At 42.9% G+C, this 19,462-nt stretch overlaps 2 protein-coding genes and 1 long non-coding RNA gene across 3 annotated transcripts; 2 read left to right on the forward strand and 1 right to left on the reverse strand.

Annotated features, from left to right (window-relative positions):
* Positions 1-5,782: 5,782 nt before the first annotated feature.
* Positions 5,783-7,943, reverse strand: LOC115247250 (homeodomain-interacting protein kinase 3-like). The gene is made up of 8 exons (XM_029828396.1): positions 7,752-7,943; positions 7,471-7,659; positions 7,186-7,367; positions 6,940-7,063; positions 6,742-6,855; positions 6,573-6,647; positions 6,291-6,475; positions 5,783-6,161 (listed from the first exon to the last, which is right to left on the reverse strand). Exons 1-8 carry the CDS (start codon positions 7,941-7,943, stop codon positions 5,915-5,917), a joined length of 1,308 nt encoding a protein of 435 aa, XP_029684256.1. The 3' UTR covers positions 5,783-5,914.
* A 1,842-nt stretch (positions 7,944-9,785) lies between these two features.
* LOC115247292 (uncharacterized) lies at positions 9,786-10,684 on the forward strand. Its single transcript, XR_003886345.1, has 3 exons — positions 9,786-9,877; positions 9,967-10,007; positions 10,149-10,684. It is a non-coding gene; the product is annotated as an uncharacterized lncRNA (long non-coding RNA).
* Positions 10,685-15,875: 5,191 nt separating this feature from the next.
* On the forward strand, positions 15,876-18,793 carry dmrt2b (doublesex and mab-3 related transcription factor 2b). Its single transcript, XM_011615109.2, has 3 exons — positions 15,876-16,842; positions 17,536-17,638; positions 17,855-18,793. Exons 1-3 carry the CDS (start codon positions 16,411-16,413, stop codon positions 18,610-18,612), a joined length of 1,293 nt encoding a protein of 430 aa, XP_011613411.1. The 5' UTR covers positions 15,876-16,410; the 3' UTR covers positions 18,613-18,793.
* Positions 18,794-19,462: the final 669 nt, after the last annotated feature.

Consider the following 19,462-nt stretch of genomic DNA (forward strand, 5'->3'; position numbering starts at 1 on the left):
ACTTATAAACCAAAACATGAATTTGATTTTATTTAAAAATGTATATTTGCATTTGCGTTACAAAGTCCATGTCTTATTTGTTAGTCAAAGGCGTCGCTCCCAGCTACTAGATGAAAGCTTGGCATGCTGCATGCCAATCATTGGAAGGAAATTGTTTTTTGGTTATAAATATTGACAGCGCCGTGCTTTAAATAACTAATTCCAAAATGTTTTTCCTCTGACCACAGGAGTAGTTCCAGCCTCAAATAGATATGGAACTAAAGCCTACAGAACCAACTCCAGATTATTGGGTCACGTTAACTTAACTGTCCCGTTCTTCCTTCCTACGCTCCTCTTCCTGCTCCTCATCAGTCAGCATCTAACCATGCTGCTAAACCTCCTCCTCCCTCCATCTGTATTTCCATGTGATCTCACAACTGTTTAAAAGGAGAGCAGTGGCGTCCTGCTTGGCGGTGGTGCTCCGTCAAATGTGTCTTTTAAACCCGTTTCCTTCAGTAGAAGGACACAAGCAAGCCATGTGGTCCAAACACAGACTAAAAGCTGGATCTTCTCCATCTTCAAAAACAACTCATCAGCAGAGGATAGAAACTTGTATCAAAGTGATAGATGCTCCAAAAAAATCTTCAAATAGAGTTCACTCACAGGAACGTGTCGGGGTGTGTTATGGTTAAAAGCTCTTCCGTGCAGCTATCCGATGATGAATGCAGGGCGCTCTCCGCTGAACTCTTGTTGAACTGCACGGCAGCCGGGAAAATAGAGACTGCTGAGTTGCTTGACAGGTCTGCACTGACTCCGACTCTGACTGGATATCAGCTCACTGTGTCAAAATCTTGTTGAACCTCTGCAAACTCCTCGCATGTGCAGTTACTGGTATACTTTAATTAAAGTCCCTGAACACACCGCAGCAACACTAGCTGTGATGTCATGGCTCACGTAAAAATGGAGAAAATGAGAATCTTTGAAAGGCTGCTGAGAGAATGGAACCACCCCCCCCCCACCCCCACCCCCACCCCCACACACACACACACACACATGCACACACAGACTGCTGTGGTTTTGTTCAGACTCAAAGATTGATGACCCACAGGGAACGTCCCTGACAACTTGGGAGGCCAACTGTCCATCCACACACGTCCACGGCTTTGATTTGCGCGACCTCTTTTTTTCCCCTCAATAAATGATGGTTTTGATCTTGACAGCACGAATGTGGGGATGACATATATGGTCCGGCCCCGAGGTTAGCGTCTCGACCCGGTTCCTCATCACATCTTTGTCATCGCCCTGCAGCGGGCCGTTTGTATGTGTTCACATGAACGAATGTCACCCTGCAGACTTGGAGCGTGCGTGCTCCTGTTTGCTGTGGCGATGTTGCATGTGGAGAAGCGACTGTTCTGAGGCGCCACCTGCGTGCTGTGACAGCAGGCAGCGCTGCAAGAGCGGACTGATTTCTTTATCTTCTTAGACATGCGGGAAGGGTTACGGGGAAACAAAAGTTCAGCAGCAGAGACGCATTTGCATACCCACCGCTGGGCAGGTGTGGGTCGATGGGTAAACAAGACTGCTGTCTTTGCACATCACAGAGTGACGGTTTTAAAGGACACGACAGCAATGCACACACTCATCAGGGAGTGACATTTAACTGAGCTCCAGCAAACAGGAAACGAATGAGCGCTTTGTTTTTTCACCAAAGGTTACACTTTTCCATTCACCTGCATCCCTGAGTTTTCCAGTATTTGGTTTTTCCAGTGGCCAACTCTTACCACCGAAGACAGGCTGTGCCATGTGCTGCAGCTGTGATGGGTCTGAGGGGATGCATGGGTACCATGCGGGATGATAAACCCATTTCAGCTTTAAATAAAAATGCCTGAAGACTGACGTTTCCCTTCCCAGAAACAGGGAACAATAAGACAAAAGAGTTGCTGGTTTGTTATTGGTAAGGGACCTGTGTTCTTTATGTTAAACGCCTCTTTGCCTGACTTAAATCTGTCATCAACTCATTGCATTTTCACAAACATTTGCATATAGAATTACAAATGTCAAATTTCCAGGGTGTGCAAAGATGATTCGACTTGTGCTTCAAAGGATCCATACCATTATGGAGGAGACACACATATACTAGAGCCCATCTCATCAGTGAGTGTGTCACTGCTGCAAGTATAGGACACACCCGCTGTTAATCCCCCAAACACAGATTAGCATTTAAATAACATTCTACCGATGATGTACAGAATGGGGGTATTGTTTATGTATATACAGAGAGAGAGAGAGAAAAGCAGTGTTTTCAAATCATCGCATGTGTCCTATGCTGCGTGTCTGTCTAAACCTTGTTTTTGAAGCTTAAGTGGATCTTTGTCCTGGTTCGTTCCACTGAGATTAAAGACCCCGCAGTGACAGTAACAGGATATGTAGTCAGACGGAACAACAGCACAAATATCTCAGGAGGAGAGGAAAGCACCGAGGGAAGAATGCAGCCGCAGTCTCTCTCTAAGCCTGCATTTTTCCCCCACTGTTCCCTAAAAATCTATTTATTTTTAGGAAGTGAATTTAATAAAGGGCATAAAAGTGTATGTGAATTATTTAAGATTTCCTAGAGTCCCAAATTGGATATTGGTTGGATGTAATATCTTCTAGCACTAAACTACAATCTCCCAAGACGATGCTAAACATGTCTGCTGACATTTGTTTTTGTCAGCTATCGTGCTTCCTTGCATGATATTGTTAGATTTTCTCTATTTTTTATGCTGGATCCCACCTCTGAGAGTGCTGCCAAGTCCAGTTGACTTTATTTACACCACACATTTAAACTACCACAGTACTTACCAAAGATTTAAGATGCAGCAGCAATAAACAACACAATGCCAGACTTGGTTCATAGTGTAATTAGTTATGCTGATTAAATATATCAAGATATTGTATATTAGAAATTAGACAATGATGAATTACAAACATGATTCCTCACCCCAAACTCTCCACCAAGATCATTTCCATGCAGCGAGATTCCATCTTCTCCTTGCGAAGGTGCCAGAGGTGCCAGCGTGGAGCCTGGAATGGTTCATCAGCCCAAATGTTTGCTCTTGCTGTGGGGGGGGGGGGATTGTGCTGGAACGCCGGAGGAGATTAAACAGATCCCATGAATCAGGGACTTTGCGCACACAGCCACTGGTGTGAAATTTATGCTTCTTACCTCCCAGAGCACAGGCGCAGATCAAAAATTAAAGAAGCTTCCTTCCGTTGCAAATGTGCTGTGCAGTGTGGCTGCGCGCAAAGTGCAGAGAGAAAAGCTTTGAGGTTTTCACGAGGAAACATTTTGAATGGTTCAGTAATGTCCAATACATAATCGCTGACTTTAGACGGACAGACACCATCAGCATATCATCACCTTAGAAATTCAGGGATTCGGAAGGTGGACAAAACAAGAGAAACTGGGAAAACAGAGTCAGCAAGATGTGATTTTAGAGCCTAGAGGGTGTCTCCATTTCACTCGTCGTCAGCCAAGTCACACACATCCAGCCAACATCGAACCAACTCCAGCTAATTGCCAGTTAGGCGACCTGTCAGTCATGTGAAACTGCCTGCAGAACCGAATTTGCATAATTTGTCATAAAGCCCGCCGCCCGACACGGGATAACACTTGATGGCCAAAGAGAAGACAGAGATTTTGCTTTCACTGGAAAACAATTAACCTCACATCAAAATTCCCCCGTTTGAAATATGCATGCATGCATCTGTGACTATGAAATGAGTAGAAGATTACTTATACAGGAGGAAATGGACCCATTCACAAGGATAATAGACCAGAGAAAGACTAAAGTCGAGGGGAAGACTTTACCATCAAAGTTAATATATATTTAGAATATTGTGATACAAATAGAACTTCAAGTAAATGGACTCAGCGCTGAAAGGACGACCCTGTTAAAGATGAATAATTTGTATATTTGTCTACATGCAGCAGTAGAGTCTCCCGTGCATGTTAAATCGGGTCTGCAGGGGAGCCGTGCTGAGCATGACCCACCACTGGAGTGGAAAATAACTCACCTAGAACGTATATGCAGCCCAGTAAACAGTGATGGTGTCTCTGTGGCTGATTTAGACTTTAGGCTGCACATCCTCGTTGTTCTGTTATTTTCACCTTTTTTTTTACAACCTTATCAAATAAATGATTGATGATTTATTCTTGAACAGAACATATGGCTAATGTAAAGTACAAAAGTATTTGTTTGTGATAAAATATCCCATCTAGATGAGGTAATGATGTGCATTATATATGTGATTCAAGCATTGTTAAAATACATATCATATAATAATCACAGGATAATTTTACTATTTAGTAAACTGGAGCACTTTGAGAGTATAAATCAAATAATGTCTTAGAAACATTCCAATCAATAGTCAGTTCAGCACAGTTCAGACTTTTAATGGTTTTGCCTTCGTAAATGCCACTTCTTTCTTCTGACTATGTGCCATTGGTCTTTAACAACTGTCCACTTGACTCAAATAAATCCACAACAATATCGTCCCTGTTCAGCTTGCTGTAATTAACCTCCACCGTCTGCCTCACCAATCCTTACTTTAACCTTATCCTGCTTTTACTTATTGATGGTAAACTGAGCGTGCTTCTGTTTCTTTACGATCCATATTTCAGCAGGACTGGCTGTCAAAGATATTAGCAGACCATTACAGTCTCCTCCTCCAGGAGTTGGGCTGCAAGCCTCCACTGCAAACCCCTTCATCTCTTCATTCTTATCGTTTCTGTCCCAGTGGATTACTCCTGCGCTGCTATGCTCTCAATTTTACAGTGTTATTTTCACTTTTCTTTTTTTTTTTTAAAAAGAAAACCTCTTTGCACTTTAAAGATAAAGTAGAAAGCTTGCAGTGGGAATCAAACTAAGATATCAGTGCTTTGCAGTGCTGAGGCTGTACTAACACATAGATACTTGAGTGTAAATGTATGCAACTTTTATTCAATCATATTTTATGTCACTAATATATCCTTCAACACAGCTGTAAACCTTGAAATGCAATGCTCAGTCTTTTGTCACAGTTTTCCCGTTTTGACTTTGTCAGATTCACAAAATCTGCACCTAGGTCGGGGTTCTGGTGCTGCACCGTAGTTCCACAAAGAAATATTGTCACATTTCTAAAGCCCAGCTGTCAGCGTTCAGTCATACAAAGCCTCACTGTCATACCCGTAATGATTTTCATGGTGGGGCCACTTGTTCAGAGCAAGGAATTTCCCTACATTTTGTGCTAGAGTGGAGAGTCATGCGACCTAGGCTGAACCATAACTCTACCTCTGAATGTACCAGAAACATAAAATCCTAAATTTGTAGGAGACACTACCTACTCAGGACGGGGTCGGACCGCTGAAGTGGCGGCCACGTGTCCACCCTTCCCCCCGTTAAATGCCATGAAAGCTCGCGCCGGCCCCGTGTTTATCTCGCTACTGTTTCTACCAGGTTTCTGATGTTGCTAACAGGAGGACAATGTGTTGTTCTTCAGTTTTTGTTCAAAAAGTTGCACTTAAATACCAGAGATTTTAAATGTGCTGCATAGACTAATGGAGCTGCAGTTGTCTGAAGCACAGATTCACGCCATTTAGAATTCCTCCCACTGTTCCCATTTAGTCAAACAGCTGCCGAATTAATTCATTTTGACGTAACAAGGAGACAGAGAATATCGGACCAGTCTCGGGTAAAAAAAGAGGACAAATTAGCTAAGCTTTTTTGATTTGAAAAAAAAAGTAATTTTAATTTTTTGAAAAAACACATATGCTTTGGCAAAATCTGAGTTCTTACTATAAAGTTCCTGTTACTTCCGTGAGATTATTATGTCCTCTATTTCTCTGGGAAGTCCCTTGAGAATTCACCCGCACTCTGGAAATAGACTTTTCACTTTGAGATCACCCATCTTCTGTTTACATTGTGGGCTCCGCCCATGTGAAGCGTTCAATCGTAACATTTTCACAGCCGGGAATGATTTCATTCTCCTCTTCTTGTGAATACGAGGCATTGATAGTGCTGGGATCTGGGTTGTTGGGTTGGTTCAGGGTTAGATCAAAAGATTCTGGAGAATCAAGGATGAACTTCTCGTAGACCTTGGCGGCGCTGTATGATGTGACGGGATGCTGATAACATTTCATGGCATCAAAGCAGGACCACGTACTGCAAGACAGCAAATGATTCCATTAGCAGCCATCATTACACATGCGGCCACCAAATAGCATGCAAAGACACATCAGTGAGTTCAGCTACTGTATGAGAGGTCTTGAAGGAGACGTAATATTGTCGTACTAGTTGTTGGGGAGATGGTCAGAAAAGAAGGATAAGTTGGTGAAAGGATGGCTCAGGGCCTCCTGTGGTGTGATGCGAAGGGAGGCATCCAGTTGTAGCATCGCCTTCACTATGTCCGCAAACAGGGACAAATCTAAAAGTTCTGAAAAGACATCTGAATAATATGTTGATCTGAGTGGCCAGATCTGAAACATTAAAGAAAAGCAAAGATAAAAGTCAGATCAGCCGTGTTCTTGGAGTTAGTTGTTGTTTTGTGTGTCTTTGTGCTTCAAAGTGTCATACATGCAGAATGTCGTCCAGAGACTTCGGCCTCCATGTCCTGGCCTCCCAGGACACGGCATCCTTTACGTCTGGTGTCTGCACAGAAAGCGTTGTAGACAGATATGAGATTCCGAGGAGCTGACACTTCACGCTACAAACATGTCACAGGACAGACAGAACTGGTGGGTACCTTTAGACTCCATAAATTGGTGTTGAGATCCTTCTGGAAGTACTTATATGTGTACATTCCAAACTCCAGCATGCTGTCAGGTGGCATGTGCTGAGTTTCTACCATGTACCGCATCTGAGGGGGAAATAGATCAATATTTATTGTATTTTTATATCATATTTTCACTCTGTAGATAAAAGCTGAACAACTAGCCCCCACCATGTTGTAACTGCTGCTCCCAGGGTACAAGGGTGTACCGAGAAACAGTTCCGCTATGATGCAGCCCAGGGACCACATGTCTATGGCCTCGTTGAAGGGAAGCCCCAGCAGGATCTCTGGCGCCCTGAGAGAGGTCAAACAAAATTTCTACTGCAGCAAGTCCAGACAAACACTGTGTAACTGCACATTAAGCCTGCAAATGTCAATAAGACAGTAGCTCAAGACTAAGAGGCCTCTATGCCTCACCTGTAGAAAGGGGTTTGGACATATGACCCATAAACAACAGCTGATTTATCACAGGCCAGGCCAAAGTCAATCAGCTTGACTTTAAACGGAGCTTCTTTGTGGTTCACCAGCATGATATTGTCTAGCTTCAGATCCATGTGTATGAGCTCAATATCCTTCAAATGTTGCAGTGCAGTAGCCAACTAAAAAAAGAAAAGGAAGGAAAGGAAAAGTATTAGGGTGAGATCTGTTGTTTGTGATTAGAGACCATTCAGTCACCGCAAGTAGAACGAGAGGAGCACAGACCTGCTGCACTATTGGTCTAATTTCGCTTAATAAAAATGGCTTCTTTCTTTCTGTCAGCAGATGATAAAGACTTTTATCCAGGTTCTCAAATTCTAGACATATATGTCCTTTGTCCTCAAAAGCATTGTACCACCGAACAATATTGCACTTTTCCATGTTCAGCTTCCTTATTTTTCCCAGGTTGGCTATCTGTGGATGCACAATTCCATGCCAGACTGTTAATGATCAAATAGAAAGGTTTTTCTCTAATCACTGTGTTAATACACATTTTTGTTTCATACCTCTTGAACCGCCGCCTCACGATGAAAATTATGGATCATTTTGATCGCTACGACCCTCATGTCATTCACCCTGGTGCACATTACAACGTTTCCATAAGCACCATATCCCAAGAAGGATTCCACCATATAAATGTTGAGTTCAGATATAAGAATGACTCCTGGATATACCAGATCTTGGTCAAAGTCGTCCATTGCGGCTGAATCCCTCTCTTGAAATCCTATTGAAGTATATTCGGTGTCTATACTATTTGATCTACAAATCTAGAGGCAAATTACATTAAAGTCAATGACTAAGTCAATGAATACAAATCCTTTGATAGTAGAAGACATCTAAAGACACTTACTTGATTAGAGTCACGAGGTTGACTTAAAGTTGTTGCTGACATTTTCTGTCAGTTTCAGATATATGGTTTGATCAAACGCACTTGTAAAGTTTTCAGGGCTCACCTAAGATGTATAAAAATGTTTTTTGTCACACACACATGAAACATATGTCAAATGTAATTTCTCTCCAGTAGGCAATTTAACAATGAAGTCTATATTAAGAGCTAATGTAGAGTCATCTGACCTCCAGGGTGGATGACTGAAAAGAATTTCAAAACAGCTGAATATTTTACCATAACTCAACCTCATCTCAGAAACAAACGACATGATTTTGTATGAAAGCATTTTCATTACCTTAAAAACAGCGGCACAAATGCCCTTTGATTTGCCTTGGGGGGCTCCGACACTGCTGCAATTTTACCAAATCTCATGAAGACCTAACCATGATTCAAGATAGGCTGCTTTGTGATCAAAGAAATTAAGCATCTTTGATATCTGAAGATCAAAGCCATTGCCTCTAGGAATCCAGAAAATTGCCAAAATCAGCTTAATCATCTGTTCATTAGCCCTTTGTCAACATTTCCTCTGGGTGGGGGATAGTCCAAAGTTACACTGTAATGCACTTTAAAGTTACCCTCTAAAGTGCATTCGTAAGTGTGTATACCATTGTGTAGGCATCTTGAAATGTTAATTGCTGATGTCTGTACCCTATGTAGTGCTCTCAATGTATCCCATAATGCACTGCACAAATAGTAGACAAGTGATGTTCCCCAATCAAGCGCTATGTCCCATCATACCTTGCAGTCAGACTTGAGGAGCTAGACGTGATGCTGATTATTTCTTGAACATTAATCAAATGGTAGGACATCAACAAATACCCAGCGAGTGTTTTATGTCTATTAATCAGAACAAATGAACACAGTTATTCAACTAGCACTGACATCCATCTAGTACGTATTCATTATGGGACACAGATGCAGTGGAATTGTGGAATTAACTGCTAATAACTGCTAGTTAACTGCACACTCGTTGGTGCAACGGTGACCGCAGCAGCATCAGACTTCATCTGAGTAGTTACTCTAAATTTGGGATCATCGTCATCTCATTGTTGGAGACGTTCATTTAGCCTTTTCCTCTAACTTTGAAATGGGCTGAAATTAGTAGGAAGGGTGGAAGCAGCACAAATGCCAAGTGAAGAAATCAGTTTAAAAGGATTTCTTTTTAAAATCTGTGTTTTCAAGTTGTCACCAGGAGCTTGTACGTTTGTTTGTCTTGTTTGCATCCATTTTCTGTTGTCAACACGATGTTTTATTTCACGTCACCATGTGGGTTCACTGGGCTATGAGGCAATATTCTTTTGATCCTGCTGCAACTTTGATAAAACCACCACATACATATATAGTATGTATTGCAAGACTTTTAGTGCTGTGCCTTTATTCAATCCCCAGACTTGTTTTCGTCTTACAGCAGTAATTCCTGAAGCGCAGACGGGTCTGGTTTTATTGTTTTGATGGATGAGCGATGCCATTGTTCAGTTTCACTCGGCTGTCACATTGGTGACATGAAAAAGGGGATTAAATCCATGATTTTAGATGGTACTATTATGTGAGAGTATCTTTAAAGTGAACCATAAAAAATACATTAAAGGTGCAATCGGTCTCTTTATAGTCGAGGTGCATGCAGTCTTTTTTGGATTCCATTGACACCTATCATAAATTCATTACTTTCTTCTTTTGAAGGCAGGAGAATCCTCGGTGCTCCAGAACGGGTCTCCTGGGTAGCCGCCTTCAAAGAGAAACCCTGTGATGTCCAATTCTCTGTCTTATGCCTTGTTTGTTTGGTTACCTCTCTCCCTTTTCATCTAATTTACCAGAACGTGGTTTGTTTGCAGCTCTCTGCTCTGGCTTCCATCTCTAGTGTCTGGCACACCAGGTCAATAGGTCAACAATAGGAGCCAGAATGTATATGAGTTTCTAGCTAAATATTGCCCCCCCCCCCCCCCCACCCCCCATTTATTTGCCCTTTTAACTTGCATTAATTCCATCACTGTGATTTATCATGACAAAAATACAGGTGGAACTGAGGGGGAAAAGACGGATGAGAAAAGAAAGCTAATTTGACTCATGATTAGATTTAATGAAAGAAACAGCAGAGCGTGAGATCTTCCACCAACTGCTACATAGAGTCTCTGTGTGACCCGCAGCCATCGGAGAAGAGAGACGAGGCGAAACTGCGCTTTCCCCAGAGCTGGAAGGAGCGGCGAGACATCAGACTCTGAAACAGCGCCGCTTCTGCTGGGAAACTCAACATCTGCCTGCCGCCAACGCACTCATCATGATCAAACACCTGAACGCAAAGAGCGCAAAGAGGCGGCTCACAATTAGCGTCCAATCATATGCATGGCTCCTCTCTTCCCACTACCTGCTTTCTTCCCCTTCAAAGGCAACATTTGTCGGCGGATATCCTCTAATTAGCATCATAGGACACACTCGAAGAGACACATCAAGGTCTTATGAAGGGACACGAAGCGGCAGGGGGTGTCCCACCTAAACCAATGTCAGCAGAAGTGATCTCGTGCAGCATATTTGTGTCAACATTTCAAGCTTTGTGATGACAGGTCCTGCACCTGGTCTTGATCCTATCATGTCCCCACTAACAAAGAAAGAAATCATTTTATTTTTCAGCCAGAGAAAGTTGAGTGTTTGGGTTGTCCTGATGATTTCTGTGTTTAAACCATGTTGTCGGTTAGACTGAAAGAAGCACATTACTAGCTTTAACTGTGGAATGGAAGTCAGGCTGTTTATAATCGTTCAAAACTTATTCAAGTACTTACTTGGGTTCTTATTGAGCTCGTTTATCTAGAGGCTCATTAGTAATCAGACAATATCGAGTGCTGGGCTTTGTGTCTGAAGGGGCATTCTTTACTATTCATACAGTCAAACCTGCAGTGAGATAGTCTGAGACGGCCCAAAAGACAAAGGAGCCAATAAACCTGGAGCAGTAGATCCAATCAGATATGGAGGCAGAGGGAGAGACTAAACTCTGAGGGTGTTGTCCCTGCTCTCCGGCAGAATGAGGGTCTCCGCTGGGGAATATGAGGAGCCTTAAATTACATGTCAGCGTAGAAAACAATGACTCCGATGTAGAGGGTGGAGAGCAAATGAAACCTGCGCGCAATCTCAGGCGTCTCCACCAGAAAAGGATGAATGAAAATGAGGTGTTGGGTGGAAAAAAAATCCAAAGGAATGAAAAGGTTTCCCTGTCTGGTGGTGCAGCACACTGTGCTCCATGTGCCTGGTGCAGGTCCTGCCTGCATTATTTAAAAGCTCTCATTAACCCGAGCCCACACCGACTGAATCAATAGTCCGAGCAGGGACGCCAAGCCTCTCAGGGTGTTACATTAACTGCTCCCAGAGCAGACGCGAGGATGCTGATGATGTCAACCTGCGGGGGGAGGGTCGGGGGATCCTTTCATCCAGATTACATAACTGCTGCGGGTTGGTCAGGAGCCAGCAGGCGCTCATTGATCCAACTTTGATCCGTCTCTGTGAGTTTGTGGGAAGCGACATGTCCACTGACGGTGTGGTGTTTCAGTTTGGACGCTGTTGTTGGGGGGTCAAATTGCTATATGGATCAGATATTGTCAGATCAGTTTTATTTCACACCACTGCACGAGGTTATTCCATATTCAGGGAATTTAACACAAACAGTGTTGTGGTTTCACACACCTTTGTTGCACAGTGGATTTGGATTTTTTTTTTTATTGTTGTGGGGGAAAATATATCATATATGTGTATTTAAAACAAAGTGAATGAGCACAGGACAGTTTTAATTAAATGATAGACCATCTTTTTAAGTTCCGTATAAAGTGATGTTGGAGGAACTGGGGGAATATAACATTGTTCTTTTTTAAACATGAAATAACTGAACAGATTGCCAATTAATTGAAGTGTGCTTTGGGCATTTCCCTGGGCAACAAAATGGAAAAGAAAAGAAAAGCCCAGTTGTTTCCCCTCAGATTTTCTTTATTCTTTCTTCCTTCTGTTTTGAATAAAGGCAGATATTTTAGGAATTTATTGTTTAGTGAATTATTTTGGGAGTTTTGGGGAGAAGGCAATGTTTTTCCTGTATTTCTTTTTCATTTAATGCCTTTATGTTTTATTTTCTTCTGAGTTAAATATGAATGCTGTGCTGATGAGTTCAGTTTAAGAAGACACTAAGAGGCACCAGAGGAGACCACTAATAAAAGAAATGTGGATGTGTAAAGGACAGGATAGACCGAAGGAAAAGGGATGTTGGAGCCAACAGCGCAACGTGTCAGATCAAATGGACCATGAGGAGGCAGCTTCTGTCTCCTGGATGATTTCCTTCAGGTCATCAAGCATCACATCATGAAGACACAAATGTGACTCTGGACAGACCCACATGGATGCAGACGCAGGCCTTCATTGCTCTTCATCACCTTCATCATTCTTGTTTCCTCAGCCTCCAGCATTGCCTTTCCTGGATTTAGCATTCCTGTTAAACTTGTTGACATTCAGCTGCCGATATGATGTCATTCTTGATGAAATAGAAAAGGAAACTCAGACACAGCTTTTTGTTTCAGGCCTGTTTGCTTCTCTGTCCTCCAGTCAGCTCCGCTTTGGTGCCGCGGTGCTCTTTAGATGTAAATCCTAGGTTAGAACAGTGGTCAACATTCTACCCCCCAACCTCAAAGAGCACAACTGACACCTTTAATTTTGGTTTAATAATGACCAAAAACCAAAAAGGATGAATAAAGAGGTTTGGAAAGGCCTGAACGGCTTATTTAAATGAGCTTTTCTGCCCAACAACTAGATTAAAAAACTGCTGTTCTTATTGCATAAGGTGTAAACCAAGGAGTTTTTGGCAGCTCTAAGAAAAAACATAAAAATTCAAATGCAAATGCTGATATTGTCATTATGGAGGTGTAACCCCTTAAATAGACTGCCACCAACACTGAGCTTGCAGGTTTCCAGTTTATTTATTTTAGTTCTTGAGGAAAAAATCATGAATAAAATAAAGATTCCTGTTAACCAGGAACACTGGCTTGAAGGTTTGGGGTCATGCAGACTGCAGGACTGCGTCACGTCACTTAAGTTTGTCTTTAACACCTTTAAAAAGAAAATGCACAAATCCAGAGTGAACATAGATATCTCAGTGGAACCAAAATAATACAAAAACTCAACAAGCAGCGAAAGCAGAATGCAACAATTTATATAGGAGGGAGCGAAAGGGCGCACAGGTGAAACACATGAGGCTAAATGCAATTACCGGTAAGGGAAAATGGAGGAAGTGGTGAAACAAGGACCCTTTCAAAATAAAACAGGAAATTTGGAAGATTCAAAAGCACAGTACTTTATAAACGTCAGTGGGAGTTTGAAACTGAAACAGTGGACACACAACAGTGTGAAAAACCTAGAAAACGGAAACAGAGGTTAGCTCAAACAAAGACAACAGGCGCTCAAAACTTATTCTAGTAACTGTTTTTAAAAAGCTTGTAGCACAGCCTTTGAAATTATACTAAAAAAAAAAGGGAATAAAATCTGTACTGGAAAAACTACTGGAAATAATAAAAACTTTATCTGGATAGTTTTGTTTTCTAAAGCAACAGCCGCTTGTTAAAGTGACTGTGACCGTGTCAAATATGGTGAGGTTAGGAGTGCATTTATTTTAGTAAGCGTTTGTTCCCTCTTAACAAGCTTTACGTATACTCTCCCAGGTGCAGGTTAAACCACTCCTGGAATAGCTGTCAGCTTAATGGCCTCTGCCTGCTGCTGATAACTGCCAAGGTGTCTGCTGCTCTTTAGGAAGCAGGTGGATGAAGTTGTAGGAGCTTTTGTGTGAAGGTGCTGTGAAACAGAGCCCAGTGTCTTTTTATAGCTGTCTTTGAAGGGAATTGACATTCAGCTCGGGATTTTTGCTTAAAAAAGCCGCCTCCCTTCACTGCTTTTGCTTTTGGAGACGTCCTTGAGTCTACCACGCTGGTTGTTTGCCATGTTGGTGTTTTGTCTGAGCCTCCCCCAAAGACATGGATAGAAAAGGACATGTTGGCAGGACCGAAGGTGGAAACTATGGAGTCTGTCAAACTCTATCTCAGCTATAAAAAAAAGGGAGTAAATGGTCACAACCCACGACTGCCGGGTGCAGAGAGAGTGCAGGGAAGAGCTGAACGTGGGCCCAGAATGCCCGAGTACCAGCATGTCACTGCTGATGAGAATCAATTCGTCTGAGTCTGGGGCCTTTCAGCGATGCTCTCCGCTGCTGGCAGCCGGTCTGATGGGAGGAACAGTCGGGTTACCTGCTGGTTTCCACACACATCACGTACAACGCAAACATAGTCATTATCCACCGAGTCACTTGTCTTTAAAAGGGACAATTTTCTGGATTCTTGAACATCTTGAACCTTTAACACATGTTTGATAGAACCGACACTGTTGCCTCACAGTTGGGTTTTCTATCAGACATTTAACAAGGGATCATTTGAAGCTTTAAATGTATTATTATTTGCGTCACGGCAGGTTTCTCTCTCTGTTACGGCAGTTCTTGCTCTTCCATCGTGATGTGACTGCAACGGTGAAGGCTTTTAAAGTTTGCCCATTTCAAATTCTCTCTAAGCCATGTTGTGGTCTGGTCAAATAGCTTCCTGACTGACGTGATAGCTCATTTTTCCATTTTAGAATAGAACCAAAACCAACCAGGTAATGTCACATCTTTTATACTGTATGCTTTAGCTCAGTTAAAAATCCCCCAAGCTTTCTTGACAGGGCTGGTCCTGGCTATTTCTAGTATCAAACTTAAAAGTAATTAAAGCTGTCCCATCTGAGCCCCCCCCCCCCCCCCCCAAGGCTCTGATAACTGATCTATTTCGACAAATACCCAGTGGAGAGAAATGTGTCCATGCTGAATTGTTCTTAATTGAAACATATAATTCATACTGACAGGCCACAGTGCTGACCTTTACATGCAATATATCTGGTTCTTTTTCTTTGAGGTGATTCAGACATCAAATAAAATTACACCTACGTTAATAGAATCTAAATGTCACAGGAGGGCAATAAAGCACTGATCATATCTCTGCCTCTGCTGCTGAATCCAACCTCGGGCCTTTGAAACATGATAACAAGGCCTATACAGGATGAGCTGCTCATTAATAGCCTGAAATGTGAATAGAAATATGTGTTAATTGGGTATCATATGGTGAGATGATCCCAGATGTAGAATCAGTTCATTTAGGTCACATGATCCACTGATGATGGAAACATTGGTGGAAAAAAGAAACACGTTTACAATAATTATCTGTACTTAATAAATTAATCCAGCAGGGTGCGCACTTTTCATGCCATCTCAGCACCGAGGCGGTCGAGAGAACAGCAGTGTTAAATCTTATTTTACTTGAATAATATACATGAATGAAACATTTTATATGACAATTTCTTTAATTTCTATATTGGTATAACTCCCGTAAAGCATAAATGTAACATTTCTATGGATAATTATCCGTTTAAGACAATAACGACACCAGAAACACCAAGAAAGAGACCACACTATTTTGTACAAAAGGAAAGAAAATAAGTTATATAAGAGAATAATCAAAACTAAATATAGATATCTTCTTTCATCACTCTGGAACTGTTCTTTCCGCGCGTGCGTAATTAGTCCACAGTGCCTAATCGTGTTCTTCAGCTCCAAGAGTCCCCCCGCCCCCCTTACTACCAATCATATCCGTCAAATGACCGTATAGTTCTATGTCACACTCCTAAATCTGAGATGAAAGATGATAAGCTCCTCAAAGGTGGGCCGGGCCTGGCAGGTAGGGGAGTTTATAGGGACAAGATGGGGGCCCACGCAGGAGTCCGGCACGGTGGCCCGGGCTGCAACAGGCTGCTTATGGACACAGATTCAGCTCAGCTGAGACGGCTCAACCTTCCCAGCGAGCGGAGGCTGCGAGGTTTCCAGGCTGACGCGAAACTCCACCTGTTCAGTATCGGGACTATTGCTGTGCGCAGCCACGTTGACCCTGGAACCAATTAACGCGTCGGTTTTGAATGTCGTTAAAGGGAAATGTTAATTACTGACTTCTGTTTGCTAAATATAGTTGTTAATGCTTGGTTAAAATTCACCAGTAATGCAAACTTTTATCACACTTTATTACACCGCAAAACATATCTGCATCTTTAAAATGTCAGCAGCAAACCAGCTGGAACAGTTGTGAAAGACTTTTGAACATTTTGTTCAGATTTTGCGTAAAAATCTGCTCAACGCAGCAACGTCATCCACCACGGATTAAAGCTGGGATTCCGGCGCTCTGAGTCAGATGTCATCTCATCTGGGAGGGGGCCCACGGCTGGAGACCACAGCAAAACTAGATGTACTCAAGAAACTTACTGGCGTGACAGATCCTGACGGATGCGCCCCGCAGTGCGGCTGCCGCGGGGACGGAGGGGAGAAGAAAGCGTCTCTGTCTTCAGAGCGCCACCAGCAGAAGCCACGCAAGATGTCCCGGAGTCCAAAATGCGCTCGCTGTCGGAACCACGGAGTTGTTTCCTGCTTGAAAGGCCACAAACGCTTCTGCCGCTGGAGGGACTGTCGCTGCGCCTGCTGCCTGCTGGTGGTGGAGCGGCAGCGCGTCATGGCCGCGCAGGTCGCGCTGAGGCGACAGCAAGCGGCGGAGGTGAGGAGAGCGCAAAGCCAAGTCAGAACCCCAACCCGAACCCGAACCCCAGATGGCAGCAGCTACGACAACCAGGTGATTATTATTTGAAAAAAAGACAGACTATGATAGCAAGAAGAAAGAAACTTTTAACTTCTTGGGAGGTCCGAGCTGTGATTTTCTTTCATCTGTAATGAAAGTGTCATTTAAAAGAGAAACCCATGGTTACTCTTGTGTTCCTATTTTATTTGACATTTATACAAGGCTGTAAAATATGTTTGTGCATATCTTTGCCCATTTTCAGTCTCCTTGGCCCTTTATAAATTCATACCAGAACAGTTATTTATTTTAGTAGAAGAATAATAACACTACTACTACTACTACTACTATTACTACTACTACTACTACTACTGCTGCTGCTACTACTACTACTAATAATAATAATAATCATCATCATCATCATCATGAAAACCCATTTTTTGCAAACAGAAGCCTGATTAATTTGAAGCAAATTGTAAAATAAGAAGCGTTGTTACAGGTTCTGATTTGTCTGTAAATCTCAGTGAAAATGAAGGAATAATGTAACAGAGAAAGCAAATTTTAAATATACCTGTATAAATAACTCCAGAATAAGTCTACTACTGTATGCCTTTACCTTCATGGCCTTTTAACATGAGCTTCTCTTGAGTTCCATAATGCATTAGATACAGGTAATTACCTCTACAGTGCGGCGCCGGTGCTGTATGACCGTGTCCAAACGTCTAATTCCTGTTCCCTGGTTTCTTCCAGGGTAAGAGTGGGGTCAGGTGTGCAGGCCCCCTGCGCAAGCCTTCATATCAACGTTACACCAGAGCAGCTGAGCAGAGCACGCTGGCTAAGACCATCATACAGGGTAAAGTGAACACCCTTGCTTTCATTAACACAGAACTTGTCTCCCTGGCTCTAACATAAGCTGCAGTTTTATTTTAGTATCGAAAAAAGCCAACTTCGTTGCATTATCATGATGCAACAAATCAACAAAGATCAATATGATGGGATTTTGTAAGGCGATAGCAACCTCGGTAACCCTTTGCCTGACAGATGTGTTCGGCCCGCGTCTCTCTTACAGGCATGGATTTGGATAACGAGTCGTCATGTTGGGCGAAACAGGCGCAGCGTGAACAGGCGTACTTCACACTCCCCTCCATCAGCGCTCGGATGAGGAAGAGGCGCGCCTTTGCAGACAAGGAGCTGGAGAGTGTGATGCTGGAGAAGGAGCTGAGAGAGCGAGAGCTGCAGAATGAGTTCGGCTACCCTGCCCTTGGCCCCGTGGTTCACCCCGCCCCCCTGCCCCTCTCCCCCAACCTTGACTGCTGCGTTATCAATAAAGACCCCCCGATGTCTGCTTATGTGTCTGTATATAAATGCAAGCCTCTGTTTGAGTGTGACTTTCAGTTCTATCAGTTCTTCCACCTAAAAAGCTGCTCCTCTGCAGAATGTACTGACTTTCAGCAAAGTTTAGAACAGTCCAGACAGGATGAGGTCCAGAACATCTGCAGCGTCACTAATGAAGCGCTCATTGAAAAGCATGGTGGCGACACCTTACCAGGCCCGGAGGCCCTCAGACCAGAACTACTGGACGCCAATGGCTCTTCAGGAAACTCTTGCTCTGCTTCTGGATCAGACGGGGTCACAATTGGTGGGAAGGACGTCAGCGAAACCAGCAGGACTTCTGAGCTGAGATCAGTGAAGGCCTGGAGGACAGACTCTCACATGGACCAGTCAGGTGCTGCTCACGACTCGGGCAAGAGCCCTCAGGGCGGCCCGGTTGGGTCTCCTGCTGCGAAGCCTTTGCCGTTCTCTGTAGAGGCTTTGTTGAAAGCCTGACCAGCAAATGGCAACGATGTGCACTTTGTCCCACAATAAATATCTGCTCCATCTATATAACGATTGCTGTATGCATCAGAGGGCTGTAAATTTATATATTTACATAAAAAAGAACAGTCACAGTTTTGTATTTTCCCTTAAAATGTTCTATATTTTACTAATTAAAAATATATCAAAGACACATGTTTGATTGTCAGTTTTTTCAATAAATACACCTCAAAAATATAAAATTTTAAAAGTCATCGCAAATATTATTCTATCACTTTAAAATGCTACCAAAATCAGTTTTAAACATCCAAATGACACTCAGAAGAAATTCAGACGGCAAACTGTGGGAGCCAGTGTTGCCCGGGCAACATTGTTCTTCTTTGTATGCTGAGACACGGGCTGAGGTTGTTTGAACATGCATCTGATCTATATCCACCTTTCTTCCCCCCATCTCCACCTTTCCCCCCTTTTTGTTCTCTGGAGCGATCTCTCGTAGATGGAGGTCAGATACTTTTGACAATTCTGGACCTCGTGGCGTCAACACAGAAGCGATAGCGCGCTCCCTCGTGCCTTTGTGTGCCAGTATCTACCAGCATATCAACATACCTTTCTCCAGCTATTCTCACACACATGCAGACAGTCGAGACTGGCCCAAAGAAAGATGAGTTTATAAGCTTGAAAGCACTGAAAACCAGCCATTATTTGGCTTTGTAACACATTAAATGTGTCTATTTTACCATATCAAACCGCACCGATTGACATTTTCCCACTGCAATAAGGAGTGAGCATCCATCCCAAAGAGGTGATAACGACTGCTGTGAAGAATAACGCAGAGGACATAAATCGATCCTCCGCTCCGCTG

Source organism: Takifugu rubripes, chromosome 20, assembly GCF_901000725.2.
Source record: "Takifugu rubripes chromosome 20, fTakRub1.2, whole genome shotgun sequence".
Taxonomy (NCBI): Eukaryota; Metazoa; Chordata; class Actinopteri; order Tetraodontiformes; family Tetraodontidae; genus Takifugu; species Takifugu rubripes.

What these genes read in the sequence shown, in the direction of transcription:
- dmrt2b (XM_011615109.2), top strand. Translation starts at nt 16,411, where the DNA reads ATGTCATCTCATCTGGGAGGGGGCCCACGGCTGGAGACCACAGCAAAA. An exon ending in GCAGCAGCTACGACAACCAG is followed by an intron (nt 16,843 to 17,535) that starts GTGATTATTATT and finishes GGTTTCTTCCAG; the next exon opens with GGTAAGAGTGGGGTCAGGTG. An exon ending in GGCTAAGACCATCATACAGG is followed by an intron (nt 17,639 to 17,854) that starts GTAAAGTGAACA and finishes TCTCTCTTACAG; the next exon opens with GCATGGATTTGGATAACGAG.
- LOC115247250 (XM_029828396.1), bottom strand. Translation starts at nt 7,943, where the DNA reads ATGGACGACTTTGACCAAGATCTGGTATATCCAGGAGTCATTCTTATA. An exon ending in GTCCAAACCCCTTTCTACAG is followed by an intron (nt 7,064 to 7,185) that starts GTGAGGCATAGA and finishes GACCTCTCTCAG; the next exon opens with GGCGCCAGAGATCCTGCTGG. An exon ending in CCAATTTATGGAGTCTAAAG is followed by an intron (nt 6,648 to 6,741) that starts GTACCCACCAGT and finishes CTTTCTGTGCAG; the next exon opens with ACACCAGACGTAAAGGATGC.